Source organism: Rhinoraja longicauda, chromosome 34 (genome assembly GCF_053455715.1).
Source record: "Rhinoraja longicauda isolate Sanriku21f chromosome 34, sRhiLon1.1, whole genome shotgun sequence".
Classification (NCBI taxonomy): Eukaryota; Metazoa; Chordata; class Chondrichthyes; order Rajiformes; family Arhynchobatidae; genus Rhinoraja; species Rhinoraja longicauda.
Genome location: NC_135986.1, coordinates 19,115,058 through 19,130,291, shown reverse-complemented (window position 1 = coordinate 19,130,291; position 15,234 = coordinate 19,115,058). Strand labels below are relative to the sequence as shown.

General features: G+C 51.9%; 1 protein-coding gene across 1 annotated transcript in view; it reads left to right on the top strand.

Annotated features, from left to right (window-relative positions):
• Positions 1-12,116: 12,116 nt before the first annotated feature.
• Positions 12,117-15,234, top strand: part of LOC144609622 (uncharacterized) — a 48,578-nt gene continuing 45,460 nt past the window's right edge. The window contains exon 1 of the mRNA XM_078428119.1: positions 12,117-12,586. Within this exon, the coding sequence (XP_078284245.1) occupies positions 12,185-12,586 (402 nt within the window). The 5' untranslated portion in view covers positions 12,117-12,184. The remainder of the gene's footprint in view (positions 12,587-15,234) is intronic.

Below are 15,234 nucleotides of genomic sequence, written 5' to 3'. Positions count from 1 at the left end.
CCACGCCGCCCAGCGATCCCCGCGCACTGACACTACCCTACGCACACACTGACCTCTCCACCACCGGCCCACCGAGACCGTGCCGCCAGCGATCCCCACACACTGACCCTCCCCACACACACTGACCTCTCCACCACCGGCCCCACCGAGACCACGCCGCCCAGCGATCCCCACACACTGACACTACCTACACACACACACACACTGGGGACAATTTACATTTTATACCAAGCTAGAGGGAGAGAGAGGGAGGGAGGAGGGGGAGAGAGTGGGGGGGAAGGGGAAGAAAGAGGGGGGAGGGTGGGGGGGAGAGAGACAGGGGTGAGAGAGAGAGGGGGGAGAGAGTGGCAGAGACAGAGAGAGGGGAAGGGGAAAAAGAGGGGAGGGAGGGGGAGAGAGAAAGGAGGAGGGAGGGGGGTAGTGGGGGAGAGAGAGAGAGGGGGAAGGGGAAGGGAGGGAGGGGGGTAGTGGGGGAGAGAGAGCGGGGAGAGAGAGGGGAGAGAGAGAGAGACCACCGGGGGAGGGGTTGAGTGGCGATCACTGCCCCCGGTCCATAACACACTGACCTTCCCACCTCCGGCCCACCGAGACCACGCCGCCCAGCGATCCCCGCACACTAACACACACACACACACACACTAACACTATCCCACACACACACACTAACACTATCCCCCACACACTAACACACACACACACACTAACACTATCCCACACACACTAACACACACACACACACTAACACACACACACACACTAACACACACACACTAACACTATCCCACACACACTAACACACACACACACTAACACACACACACACCACTAACACACACACACTAACACACACACACACTAACACTATCCCACACACACTAACACTATCCCCCACACACTAACACACACACACACACTAACACTATCCCACACACACTAACACTATCCCACACACACTAACACACACACACACTAACACACACACACACTAACACACACACACACTAACACACACACACACTAACACACACTAACACTATCCACACACACTAACACACACACACACTAACACACACACACACTAACACACACACACACTAACACACACACACACTAACACTATCCCACACACACTAACACACACTAACACTATCCCACACACACTAACACTATCCCACACACACACACTAACACACACACACACACTAACACACACACACACACACTAACACACACACTAACACACACACACACACTAACACACACACACACACACTAACACACACACACACTAACACTATCCCACACACACTAACACTATCCCACACACACACACACACACTAACACACACACACACACACTAACACACACACACACACACACACTAACACTATCCCACACACTAACACTACCCCCCACACACTAACACTATCCCACACACTAACACTATCCCCCACACACTAACACTACCCCCCACACACTAACACACACACACACTAACACTATCCCACACACACACACACACACACACACACACACTAACACTATCCCACACATACTGGGGGACAATTAACACACTCACGCCATTGGAGTGTGGGAGGAAACCGGAGCGCCCGGAGAAAACCCACGCAGGTCACGGGGAGAACGTGCAAACTCCGCACAGACAGACAGCGCCCGTGGTCGGGATGGAACCCGGGTCTCCGGCGCCCTGAGGCAGCAGGTCCACCCGCTGCGCCACCGTGACGAATGACAGTCAGAACCTTGTCCTAGGGTGGACATGTCCATCAGGGGAGGGCACAGCTTTAAGGTGAACGGAGCAACGTTTAAAGGAGGTGTGGGGGGGCAGGTTTTATTCACACAGAGGGGGGGGTGGGGGGTCTGGCACACGCTGCCAGGGGTGGGGGTGGAGGCAGATATGATAGAGGCGTGTAAGAGCCTTTTGGACCGGCACACGGATACGCAGGGAATGGGGGGACCGGGATCACGGGCGGGAAGACCAGGCAGGTTTAACATGGAGAAACATGGAACTGCAGGTGCAGGTTTATAAAAAAGGACACAGAGTGCTGGAGTAACTCAGCGGGTCAGGCAGCATCTGTGGAGAACATGGATAGTGACGTTTCGGGTCGAGACCCTTCTCCAGACGATAAACCGCTCTCTCTCCAAGGACTCTCACATCCTCAATCGGTCTGGAGAAGGGTCTCGACCCGAAACGTCACCTATCCGTGTTTCTCCACAGATGCTGCCCGACCCGCTGAGTTACTCCAGCACTCTGTGTCTTTTTCTGCCAGCCGGTGTCTGCAGTTGCCGGCGTGTGTGGGACAGGGTTTAAACTGTTGTTGTGGATGTTTGGTGACCGAGGGTCAATGTCCGAGCGGCCGATGGCTTTGCTGCTGTGCTGGTGAAGCACTGCCCACACCTCCGTGTCCGTCTACCCTGGGCACCTGGCCTGGAGATCCACACCGCCCCAGCCGTGACTCCCCACCAGCCACATCCACGCCCACCCGCCCGCCGTGCCCGCCCTCAGAGAGAGGACGAGAGGTGAGTGTCCACAACCAACGTCACCCCTCAGCCCACCGAGGGCAACACGCCCACCCCTCACCTAACCTCCAAACCCCTCTCCTCCCCCCCTCTGCCCAACACACCCACCCCTCACCTAACCTCCAAACCCCTCTCCTCCCCCTCACTGCCAACACCCACCCCTCACCTAACCTCCAAACCCCTCTCCTCCCCCCCTCTGCCCAACACACCCACCCTTCACCTAACCTCCAAACCTCCCTCACTGTCAACACACCCACCCCTCACCTAACCTCCAAACCCCTCTCCTCCCCCCCTCTGCCCAACACACTCACCCCTCACCTAACCTCCAAACCCCTCTCCTCCCCCTCTCTGCCAACACGCTCACCTCTCATGTTACCTCCAAACCCCTCCTCCCTCCCCCCCACTACCAACCCCTCACCTGGTCTCCAAATTTGAGGAAGGATATTCTTGCTATTGAGGCCGTGCAGCGTAGGTTCACTAGGTTAATTCCCGGAATGGCGGGGCTGTCATACGTTGAAAGACTGGAGCTACTAGGCTTGTGTACGCTGGACTTTAGAAGGATGAGAGGGGATCTTATCGAAACGTATAAGATTATTAAGGGGTTGGACACGTTAGAGGCAGGAAACATGTTCCCAATGTTGGGGGAGTCCAGAACCAGGGGCCACACAGTTTAAGAATAAGGGGTCGGCCATTTAGAACGGAGATGAGGAAATACTTTTTCAGTCAGAGAGTTGTGAATCTGTGGAATTCTCTGCCTCAGAAGGCAGTGGAGGCCAATTCTCTGAATGCATTCAAGAGAGAGCTGGATAGAGCTCTTAAGGATAGCGGAGTCAGGGGGTACGGGGAGAAGGCAGGAACGGGGTACTGATTGAGAATGATCAGCCATGATCACATTGAATGGCGGTGCGTACAGGCTCGAAGGGCTGAATGGCCTCCTCCTGCACCTATTGTCTATTGTCTTACCTCCAAACCCTTTTCCTCTCCCTCTCTGCCAGTGCTACCAACCCCTCACCTCATCTCCAAACCTCCCTCTGCCAACATCGCCCACCTTATCTGCAAACCTCTCTCTCTCTCCCTGTCGGCCATTCCTGCCCATCGCTGTGTTCACAAGGCCAGCAGCATCATCAAGGACCAGTCCCACCCCCCCGGTCACCCCCTCTCCCATCGGGGCAAGAGGTACAGAAGTGTGGAGACGCACACCTCCAGATTCAGGGGCAGTTTCTCCCCGGCTGTTATCAGGCAACTGAACCGTCCTCTCACCAACTAGAGAGCGGTCCTGACCTCCCGTCTCCCTCGTTGGAGACCCTCGGACTATCCTTGATCGGACTTTACCTCGCACTAAACGTTATTCCCTTTATCCTGTATCTGTTCACTGTGGACGGCTCGATTGTAATCGTGTGCTGTCTTTCCGCTGACTGGTTAGCGCGCAACACGAAAGCTTCTCACTGTACCTCGGTTTTCCATCCCGACCGCGGGCGCCGTCTGTGCGGAGTTTGCACGTTCTCCCCGTGACCTGCGTGGGTTTTCTCCGGGCGCTCCGGTTTCCTCCCACACTCCAAAGACGTGCGGGTTTGTAGGTTAATTGGCTTGGTGTAAGTGTAAATTGTCCCCAGTGTGTGCGGGATAGTGTTAGTGTGTGTGGGATAGTGTTAGTGTGTGTGGGATAGTGTTAGTGTGTGCGGGATAGTGTTAGTGTGTGTGGGATAATGTTAGTGTGTGTGGGATAGTGTGAGTGTGTGTGGGACAGTGTTAGTGTGTGTGGGATAGTGTTAGTGTGTGTGGGATAGTGTTAGTGTGTGTGGGATAGTGTTAGTGTGTGCGGGATAGTGTTAGTGTGTGTGTGATAGTGTTAGTGTGTGCGGGATAGTGTTAGTGTGTGTGGGATAGTGTCAGTGTGTGCGGGATAGTGTTAGTGTGTGTGGGATAGTGTCAGTGTGTGCGGGATAGTGTTAGTGTGTGTGGGATAGTGTTAGTGTGTGCGGGATAGTGTTAGTGTGTGTGGGATAGTGTTAGTGTGTGTGGGATAGTGTTAGTGTGTGTGGGATAGTGTTAGTGTGTGCGGGATAGTGTTAGTGTGTGTGGGATAGTGTTAGTGTGTGCGGGATAGTGTTAGTGTGTGTGGGATAGTGTTAGTGTGTGTGGGATAGTGTTAGTGTGTGTGTGTGTGTGTTAGTGTGTGTGGGATAGTGTTAGTGTGTGCGGGATAGTGTTAGTGTGTGTGGGATAGTGTTAGTGTGTGTGGGATAGTGTTAGTGTGTGTGTTAGTGTGTGTGGGACAGTGTTAGTGTGTGTGGGACAGTGTTAGTGTGTGCGGGATAGTGTTAGTGTGTGTGGGATAGTGTCAGTGTGTGCGGGATAGTGTTAGTGTGTGTGGGATAGTGTTAGTGTGTGTGGGATAGTGTTAGTGTGTGCGGGATAGTGTTAGTGTGTGCGGGATAGTGTTAGTGTGTGCGGGATAGTGTTAGTGTGTGTGGGATAGTGTTAGTGTGTGTGGGATAGTGTTAGTGTGTGTGGGATAGTGTTAGTGTGCGGGGATCGCTGGGCGGCACGGACTCGAAGGGCCGAAGGGCCTGTTTCCGCACTGTATCTCTAAACTAAACTGAAGTTTCCAATATTTGTTCAACGTTGCATGACCTCCAAGCCTCACCGTTTGCCCTTTGCCCTTTGATAAATGTTTACCATATTTAGTGCAGGACATAGATTATACAACTGGTGAAATCCTGTTGCAACTTCACAACGAGCTGGTCAGACCACACTGGCAGCGCTGTGTGCAGATTAGTTTAGTTTAGTTAAGAGAAACAGGCCCTTCGGCCCACCCAGTCCGTGCCGACCAGCGATCCCTGCACACTAAGACTATCCTACACACACTAGGGACAATTTACACACTTACACCAAGCCAATTAACCTACAAACCCGCACGTCACGAAACTTACTGAATAGTGACAGAGTGGGCGTGGAGAGGATGTTCCCACTAGTGGGAGAGTCTAGGACCAGAGGGCACAGCCTCACAATTAAAGGACGTTCCTTCAGGAAGGAGATGAGGGGGAATTTCTTCAGCCAGAGGGTGGTGAATCTGTGGGATTCTTTGCCACAGACGGCTGTGGAGGCCACAAGTCAGTGGGTATATCTAAGGCAGAGATGGATAGATTGTTGATCAGTGCGGGTGTCAGGGGTTATGGGGAGAAGGCAGGGGAATGGGGTTAGGGGGGGAGAGATAGATCGGCCAGGATTGAATGGCGGAGTGGACCTGATGGGCCGAATGGCCTAATTCTGCTCCTATCCCTTGTGCAGTTAAAACACGAGCTGTTTCGATGCACAATGTTTTGACTGTTGTTCATAAGGTCACAAGTGATAGGAGCAGAATGAGGCCATTCGGCCCATCGGGTCTAATCCGCCATTCAATCGTGGCCGATCTATCTCTCCCCTCCTAACCCCGTTCTCCTGCCTTCTCCCCGTAACCCCTGACACCCGCACTGATCAACAATCTATCTATCTCTGCCTTAAATATATAGAAACATAGAAAATAGGTGCAGGAGGAGGCCATTCAGCCCTTCGAGCCTGCACGCACCACCATTCATTGTGATCATGGCTGATCGTCCACAATCAGTAACCCGTGCCTGCCTTCTCCCCATACCCCTTGATTCCACTAGCCCCTAGAGCTCTATCTAACTCTCTTAAATCCATCCAGTGAATCGGCCTCCACTGCCCTCTGTGGCAGAGAATCCCACACATTCACAACTCTCTGGGTGAAAAAGTTCCTTCTCACCTCAGTTTTAAATGGCCTCCCCTTTATTCTAAGACTGTGTGGCCCCTGGTTCTGGACTCCCCCAAACATTGGGAACATGTTTCCTGCATCTAGCTTGTCCAGTCCTTTTATAATTTTATACGTCTCTATAAGATCCCCCTCTCATCCTTCTAAATTCCAGTGAATACAAGCCCAGTCTTTCCAATCTTTCCTCATATGACAGTCCTGCCATCCCGGGGATTAACCTGGTGAACCTACGGCTGATCATCCACAATCAGTACCCCGTGCCTGCCTTCTCCCCATATCCCTTGATTCCACTAGCCCCTAGAGCTCTATCTAACTCTCTTTTAAATTCATCCAATGAATTGGCCTCCACTGCCCTCTGTGGCAGAGAATTCCACAACTCTCTGGGTGAAAAAGTTTTTTCTCATCTCAGTTTTAAATGGCCTCCTCTTTATTCCTAGACTGTGGCCCCTGGTTCTGGACTCCCCCAACATTGGGAACATGTTTCCTGCATCTAGCTTGTCCAGTCCTTTTATAATTTTATACGTCTCTATAAGATCCCCCTCTCATCCTTCTAAACTCCAGTGAATACAAGCCCAGTCTGTCCAATCTTTCCTCGTACGACCGTCCCGCCATCCCGGGGATTAACCCGGATTAACTTTCATATGAAGAAAGACTGGATCGACTCGGCTTGTACTCGCTGGAATTTAGAAGATTGAGGGGGGATCTTATAGAAACTTACAAAATTCTTAAGGGGTTGGACAGGCTAGATGGGGGAAGATTGTTCCCGATGTTGGGGAAGTCCAGAACAAGGGGTCACAGTTTAAGGATAAGGGGGAAGTCTTTTAGGACCGAGATGAGGACGTTTTTCTTCACACGGAGAGTGGTGAATCTGTGGAATTCTCTGCCACAGAAGGTAGTTGAGGCCAGTTCATTGGCTATATTTAAGAGGGAGTTAGATGTGGCCCTTGTGGCTAAAGGGATCAGGGGGTATGGAGAGAAGGCAGGTACGGGATACTGAGTTGGATGATCGGCCATGATCATTGTCGTGAGATAAACGAGAATTCCGATTTACTTAAACTTTATTTAAGCTTTAAGTAACTCATTTCATTAATACATCTCTTCGAAACGCCTGGAAATTATCACTGATTCCACAGGCCTCGCCGCCTGGGATTCATGGGCATGCACACATTCCCAAACACTTAATTCTCCCCTCCTATTTATAAGTTGAGACGGTCAGGAGGTTTAGTGGGTCTTTGATGACCGTCGCAGCACTGGAGCATCAGGAGATAATGGTGTTTCCATAGCTGGTGGTACATATGTTGCTTGGTCATCAACTTCACTCGTATTGTTATTTACAATTTTCAATTTTAGAATTACTTGTAGAAGTTTTCATAGGGGGTGATGGGAGTGTTGAAGGAAGTTCCCGATTATCACGGAGTGATGGAGCTGATGGAGAAGATGGACATGGTGCAAGGTCACGAAGTGAGACAGTTGACTGACGTCCATCCCGATACTTGATAGTTGCATAAGAAGGGTTGACATCAGTCAGTTCAACTTCATCAACAAGGGGCTCATTCTTATTTGATCGGATGATACTAAGTTGGGGGGTAGTGTGAATTGTGAGGAAGATGCAATAAGGCTGCAGGGTGACTTGGACAGGTTGTGTGAGTGGGCGGATACATGGCAGATGCAGTTTAATGTGGATAAGTGTGAGGTTATTCACTTTGGAAGCAAGAATAGAAAGGCAGATTATTATCTGAATGGTGTCAAGTTAGGAGGAGGAGTTCAACGAGATCTGGGTGCCCTAGTGCATCAGTCACTGAAAGGAAGCATGCAGGTACAGCAGGCAGTGAAGAAAGCCAATGGAATGTTGGCCTTCGTAACAAGAGGAGTTGAGTATAGGAGCAAAGAGGTCCTTCTACAGTTGTACCGGGCCCTGGTGAGACCGCACCTGGAGTACTGTGTGCAGTTTTGGTCTCCAAATTTGAGGAAGGATATTCTTGCTATGGAGGGCGTGCAGCGTAGGTTCACTAGGTTAATTCCCGGAATGGCGGGACTGTCGTATGTTGAAAGGCTGGAGCGATTGGGCTTGTATACACTGGAATTTAGAAGGATGAGGGGGGATCTTATTGAAACATATAAGATAATTAGGGGATTGGACACATTAGAGGCAGATAACATGTTCCCAATGTTGGGGGAGTCCAGAACAAGGGGCCACAGTTTAAGAATAAGGGGTCGGCCATTTAGAACGGAGATGAGGAAGAACTTTTTCAGTCAGAGGGTGGTGAAGGTGTGGAATTCTCTGCCTCAGAAGGCAGCGGAGGCCAGTTCGTTGGATGCTTTCAAGAGAGAGCTGGATAGAGCTCTTAAGGATAGCGGAGTGAGGGGGTATGGGGAGAAGGCAGGAACGGGGTACTGATTGAGAGTGATCAGCCATGATCGCATTGAATGGCGGTGCGTACAGGCTCGAAGAGCTGAATGGCCTACTCCTGCACCTATTGTCTATTGTCTATACCGACGAAGCAACACAGTCCCAGGGCTAGTCAACCATGATGGCAGAGAAATACCACTAGAAGAACGCCGTTTGATGTTAAAGTACCGCTCATGTGGAGTAGTATTGGTAGCAGTTGACAGTAGAGATCTGATGGAGTGTAATGCATCTGGTAGAACACATTCCCACTGCTGATCTGGTATGTCATTTGACTTTAAAGCCAGTTTCACTGCTTTCCAAATGATTCCGTTATACCTCCCAACCTGACCATTTCCAATAGGATGATATGGTGTTGTTTTACTTGTTGCAATTCCTCTATTAGAAAGGTGGTCCTTTAAATCTTTCGACATGAATGAGGCGCCCCTATCAGAATGTATGTAACTTGGAAATCCACAGTTGATCTGAACATTTGATAACCGTAGCAGCTGACATATTTCGACAAGGAAAAGCAAATGGAAACCTCGAATATTCATCAATTATGGTAAGTATATAAACATTTTGAGAGGAGGATGGTAAAGGCCCTTTGAAGTCAATACTCAAACGTTCCATAGGTTGAGTAGCTTTGATCAATCTTCCTTCTTGAGGACGGAAGAACCTTGGTTTTAATTCAGCACAGATTCTACATGAAGCACACGTCATCTTCACATCTTCTGTAGAGAAAGGTAAGTTTTTGGAACGAACATAGTGTAACATACGAGTGACTCCAGGATGACACAACCCATTGTGAAGATCAGTGAGTGTAGAGGAATGAACAGAGGCACAAAATGCTCGAGTTAAGGCATCCGGAGCAACATTATCCCTACCAGGGCGGTACTCAATTGAATAACTATAAGCAGATAATTCAATCCTCCATCCATGAATTTTAGTTTTTAATCTTCGTTCGCTTCCGATTATCTAGCATAAAAGCTACTGAACGCTGATCTGTTATCAAAGTGAAGTGCCCCAGGCTTCAATAATTGCTGTAGCTTCCTTTTCAACGGGTGGGTAATGCAATTCACTACCTTGGAGAGTACGAGACATGAAAGCCACTGGTCGTCATATCATATCATATATATACAGCCGGAAACAGGCCTTTTCGGCCCTCCAAGTCCGTGCCGCCCAGCGATCCCCGTACACTAACACTATCCTACACCCACTAGGGACAATTTTTACATTTACCCAGCCAATTAACCTACATACCTGTACGTCTTTGGAGTGTGGGAGGAAACCGAAGATCTCGGAGAAAACCCACGCAGGTCACGGGGAGAACGTACAAACTCCTTACAGTGCAGCACCCGTAGTCGGGATCGAACCTGAGTCTCCGGCGCTGCATTCGCTGTAAAGCAGCAACTCTACCGCTGCGCTACCGCGCCATCCTCCTTGATTTAATGTTGCTGATACTGCTAAATCAGAGGCATCACATTCAACAACAAAGGGGAGATCCTCATCGACGGCGTGTAATGTTGCAGATTCTAATTGTTTCTTTAAAGAAGTAAAGGCACCTATTGCTGTAGAGTCAAGGGGGAAAGATTTTGCTCTAATCAAAGGTTGAATTTTGTCAGAGAAGTTCGGTATCCGTTTAGCGTAATATGCAAACATGCCAAGAATCCTTCGTAAAGAGTTTAATGTAGCTGGAACAGGTATCTCTTGGAGTGGGTGGAGTCTCTCTGGATCAGGCTCGATCGTATCATTTCCAACCCAATAACCAAGAATATTAATTGATGGCACTGACATTATTGACTTAGCCTCATATAACCGTTGCACATTTTTGTCATGTTCAGCTCGGTCTTGTCCTGCAATAGTTATATTGTCAAGATAAGGGGAAGTATCTCTAAGGTTTTCCAGTTCAACAAGTTTGTCCATCTCTCTCTCTGAAAAACTGCCACACCATTAGTTACACCAAAAGGAACTCTGCAGTAGTGGTATCATTTTCCATTTGCTTCAAAACGCAGTGTATTTCTTAAACTTTATTTAAGCTTTAAGTAACTCATTTCATTAATACATCTCTTCGAAACGCCTGGAAATTATCACTGATTCCACAGGCCTCGCCGCCTGGGAATCATTCGCATGCGCACATTACCGCACATCTGTCCAATCTTTCCTCGTACGACAGTCCCGCCATCCCGGGGATTAACCCGGATTGACTTTCATATGAAGAAAGACTGGATAGACTCGGCTTGTACTCGCTGGAATTTAGAAGATTGAGGGGGGATCTTATAGAAACGTACAAAATTCTTAAGGGGTTGGACAGGCTAGATGCGGGAAGATTGTTCCCGATGTTGGGGGAGTCCAGAACAAGGGGCCACAGTTTAAGGATAAGGGGGAAGTCTTTTAGGACCGAGATGAGAACGTTTTTTTCCACACAGAGAGTGGTGAATCTGTGGAATTCTCTGCCACAGAAGGTAGTTGAGGCCAGTTCATTGGCTATATTTAAGAGGGAGTTAGATGTGGCCCTTGTGGCTAAAGGGATCAGGGGGTATGGAGAGAAGGCAGGTACGGGATACTGAGCTGGATGATCAGCCATGATCATATTGAATGGCGGTGCGTACAGGTTCGAAGGGCCGAATGGCCTACTCCTGCACCTATTTTCTACGTTTCTATGTTTCTATGAACCTACGCTGCACTGCCTCGATTACAATCCACTGGCTTGTGGCCTCCACGGCCGTCTTTGGCAAAGAATCCCACAGATTCACCGCCCTCTGACTAAACAAATGCCTCCCCATTCTCCTGCCTTCTCTCCATAAAGCTGACTCCCTTAGCGATCAAGAACCTGTGTCTCAGCTGCTGCCTGTGGCAGTGAACTGTTGCTGTGTTGTCCGCAGGTGATGTGTTGGTGGACCGGCTGATGCCCTGGTGTACTGTGAGGACCTCTTCACGCACCCCCCCCCCCCACAGAGAGGACCTCTCCACCCCCCACCCCCACAGAGAGGACCTCTCCACCCCACCCCCACAGAGAGGACCTCTCCACGCTCCCCCCACCCCCACAGAGAGGACCTCTCCACCCCTCCACCCACAGAGAGGACCTCTCCACCCCCCCACCCGCAGAGAGGACCTCTCCACCCCCCCCCCACCCCCACCGAGAGGACCTCCCCACCCCCACCCCCACAGAGAGGACCTCTCCACCCCACCCCCACAGAGAGGACCTCTCCACGCTCCCCCCACCCCCACAGAGAGGACCTCTCCGCCCCCCCCACCCACAGAGAGGACCTCTCCACCCCCCACCCCCACAGAGAGAACCTCTCCACGCTCCCCCCCCCCACAGAGAGGACCTCTCCATCCCCCCACCCACAGAGAGGACCTCTCCACCCCCCCACCCACAGAGAGGACCTCTCCACGCTCCCCCCCCCCCCCCACCACAGAGAGGACCTCTCCACGTGCCCAGAACTTGACGGGGAGGTGAGGTGAGGTGAGGTGCGCGCGAGGTGCCATGGCCTTTGCGGCCATCTTGGAGCAGGTGGGCAGCACGGGCAGGTTCCAGGTGATCCACGTCTTGCTGCTGGCCTTCCCGTTACTCTTCATGCCCAGCCACAACCTGCTGCAGAACTTTGTAGCCGCCGTCCCCGACCACCGCTGCCGCCTGAGCGCGTCCCACAACCTCTCCGCCTCGCTCAACGCCACGGGGCGGCTCCTGCCCCGGGACCTCGTGCTCCTCATGGTGCCCTTCGACCGACAGGGGCGCGCGGACAAGTGCCGCCTCTACACCGCGCCGCAGTGGGGCCTCCTGTGGCCCAACGACACGCGGGGCAACGGCAGCAAGGGCGAGATGCAGCCGTGTACCGACGGCTGGGAGTACGACCGCTCGCAGTTCACCTCCACCATCGTCACCGAGGTATGGGGGGTGGGGGTGGAGAGGTCCTCTCTGTGGGGGGGGGGGGGGTGGAGAGGTCCTCTCTGTGGGGGTGTGGAGGGGGGGGTGGAGAGGTCCTCTCTGTGGGGGTGGGGGTGGAGAGGTCCTCTCTGTGGGGGGGGGGGAGAGGTCCTCTCTGTGGGGGTGTGGAGGGGGGGTGGAGAGGTCCTCTCTGTGTGGGTGTGGAGGGGGGGGTGGAGAGGTCCTCTCTGTGGAGGGGTGTGGTCAGGTCCTTTCTGTGGGGGTGTGGAGGGGGGGGTGGAGAGGTCCTCTCTGTGGGGGTGTGGAGGGGTGTGGAGAGGTCCTCTCTGTGGGGGGGGGTGGAGAGGTCCTCTCTGTGGGGGTGGGGTGGAGAGATCCTCTCTGTGGGGGGGGGGAGGGTAGAGAGGTCCTCTCTGTTACCGTGCTGACTGCTTGTGTCGACAGTGGGACCTGGTATGTGATCGCCACACTCTGAGGCACCTGGCGCAGTCACTCTACATGGCGGGCGTTCTGGGGGGCTCCATCTTTTTCGGGAGACTCTCTGACAGGTAAGGGTGACCAAGGAGAAACCGTCCAAATGCCCAGCCGAGAACGGCCGACGTCCCAGCTTGACACACACACGCGCACAGAGTGCTGGAGTAACTCAGCGGGTCGGGCAGCATCTGTGGAGAACATGGATAGGTGACGTTTCACAGAGTGCTGGAGTAACTCAGCGGGTCGGGCAGCATCTGTGGAGAGAAGGAATGGGTGACGTTTCGGGTCGAGGCCCTTCTTCAGAGAGGGATGTGCCGGCTCTGGAGAGGGTCCAGAGGAGGTTTATACCAGAACGATCCCAGGAACGAGTGGGTTAACGCACGATGAGCGTTTGTGGGCGCTGGGCCTGCACTCACTGGAGTTTAGAAGGATGAGGGGGGACCTCATTGAAACGTACAGAACAGTGAGCGGCCTGGATAGAGTGGATGTGGAGAGGATGATCCACTAGTGGGGGAGTCTAGGACCAGAGGGCACAGCCTCAGAATTAAAGGACGTTCCTTTAGGAAGGAGATGAGGAGGAATTTCTTTAGCCAGAGGGTGGTGAATCTGTGGGATTCTTTGCCACAGACGGCTGTGGAGTCCACAGGTCAGTGGGGATATTGAAGGCAGAGATGGACAGATTGTTGATCAGTGCGGGTGTCAGGGGTTATGGGGAGAAGGCAGGAGAATGGGGTTAGGAGGGAGAGATAGATCGGCCACGATTGAATGGCGGAGTGGACTCGATGGGCCGAATGGCCTAATTCTGATCCTATGATTAACAAACCTGTGAACTCTTTGGACATGTTGTGAAAGATTGTTACTTGGACCTGAAACTGCTAACGTAAGATTAAACAGAATGATCAATGTGCAATGGGACAGACTGGCCAATGTCAGATTAATCCGCTGTTACCTTGATCCAAAGATTAATCTCCGGTGAAGAAGGCAAGTTGGGATGGTCAAACATTCACTAGTTAGTTTAGTTTAGAGATACAGCGCGGAAACAGGCCCTTCGGCCCACCGAGTCCGTGCCGGCCAGCGATCCCCGCACACTAACACTATCCTACACACACTGGGGACAATTTGCACTTACACCAAGCCAATTAACCTACAAACCTGGTAGACATAAGATGCTGGAGTAACTCAGTGGGTCAGGCAGCATCTGTGGAGAACATGGATAGGTGACGTTTCACAGAGTGCTGGAGTAACTCAGCGGGTCAGGCAGCGTCTCTGGAGAGAAGGAATGGGTGACGTTTCGGGTCGAGACCCTTTCTCCAGAATTCACACTCCTGTGCATCTTTGAAGTGTGGGAGGTCACGGGGAGAACGTGCAAACTCCGTACAGACAGGACCCGTATTCGGGATGGAACCCGGGTCTCCGGCGCCGTGAGGAATGAGTGGGTTAACGTACGATGAGCGTTTGTCGGCACTGGGCCTGTAGACAATAGACACAGGAGGAGGCCATTCGGCCCTTCGAGCCTGTACGCACCGCCATTCAATGTGATCATGGCTGATCATTCTCAATCAGTACCCCGTTCCTGCCTTCTCCCCATACCCCCTGACTCCGCTATCCTTAAGAGCTCTATCCAGCTCTCTCTTGAATGCATTCAGAGAATTGGCCTCCACTGCCTTCTGAGGCAGAGAATTCCACAGATTCACAACTCTCTGACTGAAAAAGTTTCTGTTCTAAATGGCCGACCCCTTATTCTTAAACTGTGGCCCCTTGTTCTGGACTCCCCCAACATTGGGAACATGTTTCCTGCCTCTAACGTGTCCAACCCCTTAATAATCTTATACGTTTCGATAAGATCTCCTCTCATCCTTCTAAATTCCAGTGTATACAAGCCTAGTCGCTCCAGTCTTTCAACATACGACAGTCCCGCCATTCCGGGAATTAACCTGGTAAATCCACGCTGCACGCCCTCAATAGCAAGAATATCCTTCCTCAAATTTGCAGGTGTGTCCAGGTGTGTGCAGGTGTGTGCAGGTGTGTGCAGGTGTATGCAGGTGTGTGCAGGTGTGTGCAGGTGTGTGCGGGTGTGTGCAGGTGTGTGCAGGTGTGTGCAGGTGTGTGCGGGTGTGTGCGGGTGTGTGCGGGTGTTTGCAGGTGTGTGCAGGTGTGTGCAGGTTTGTGCAGGT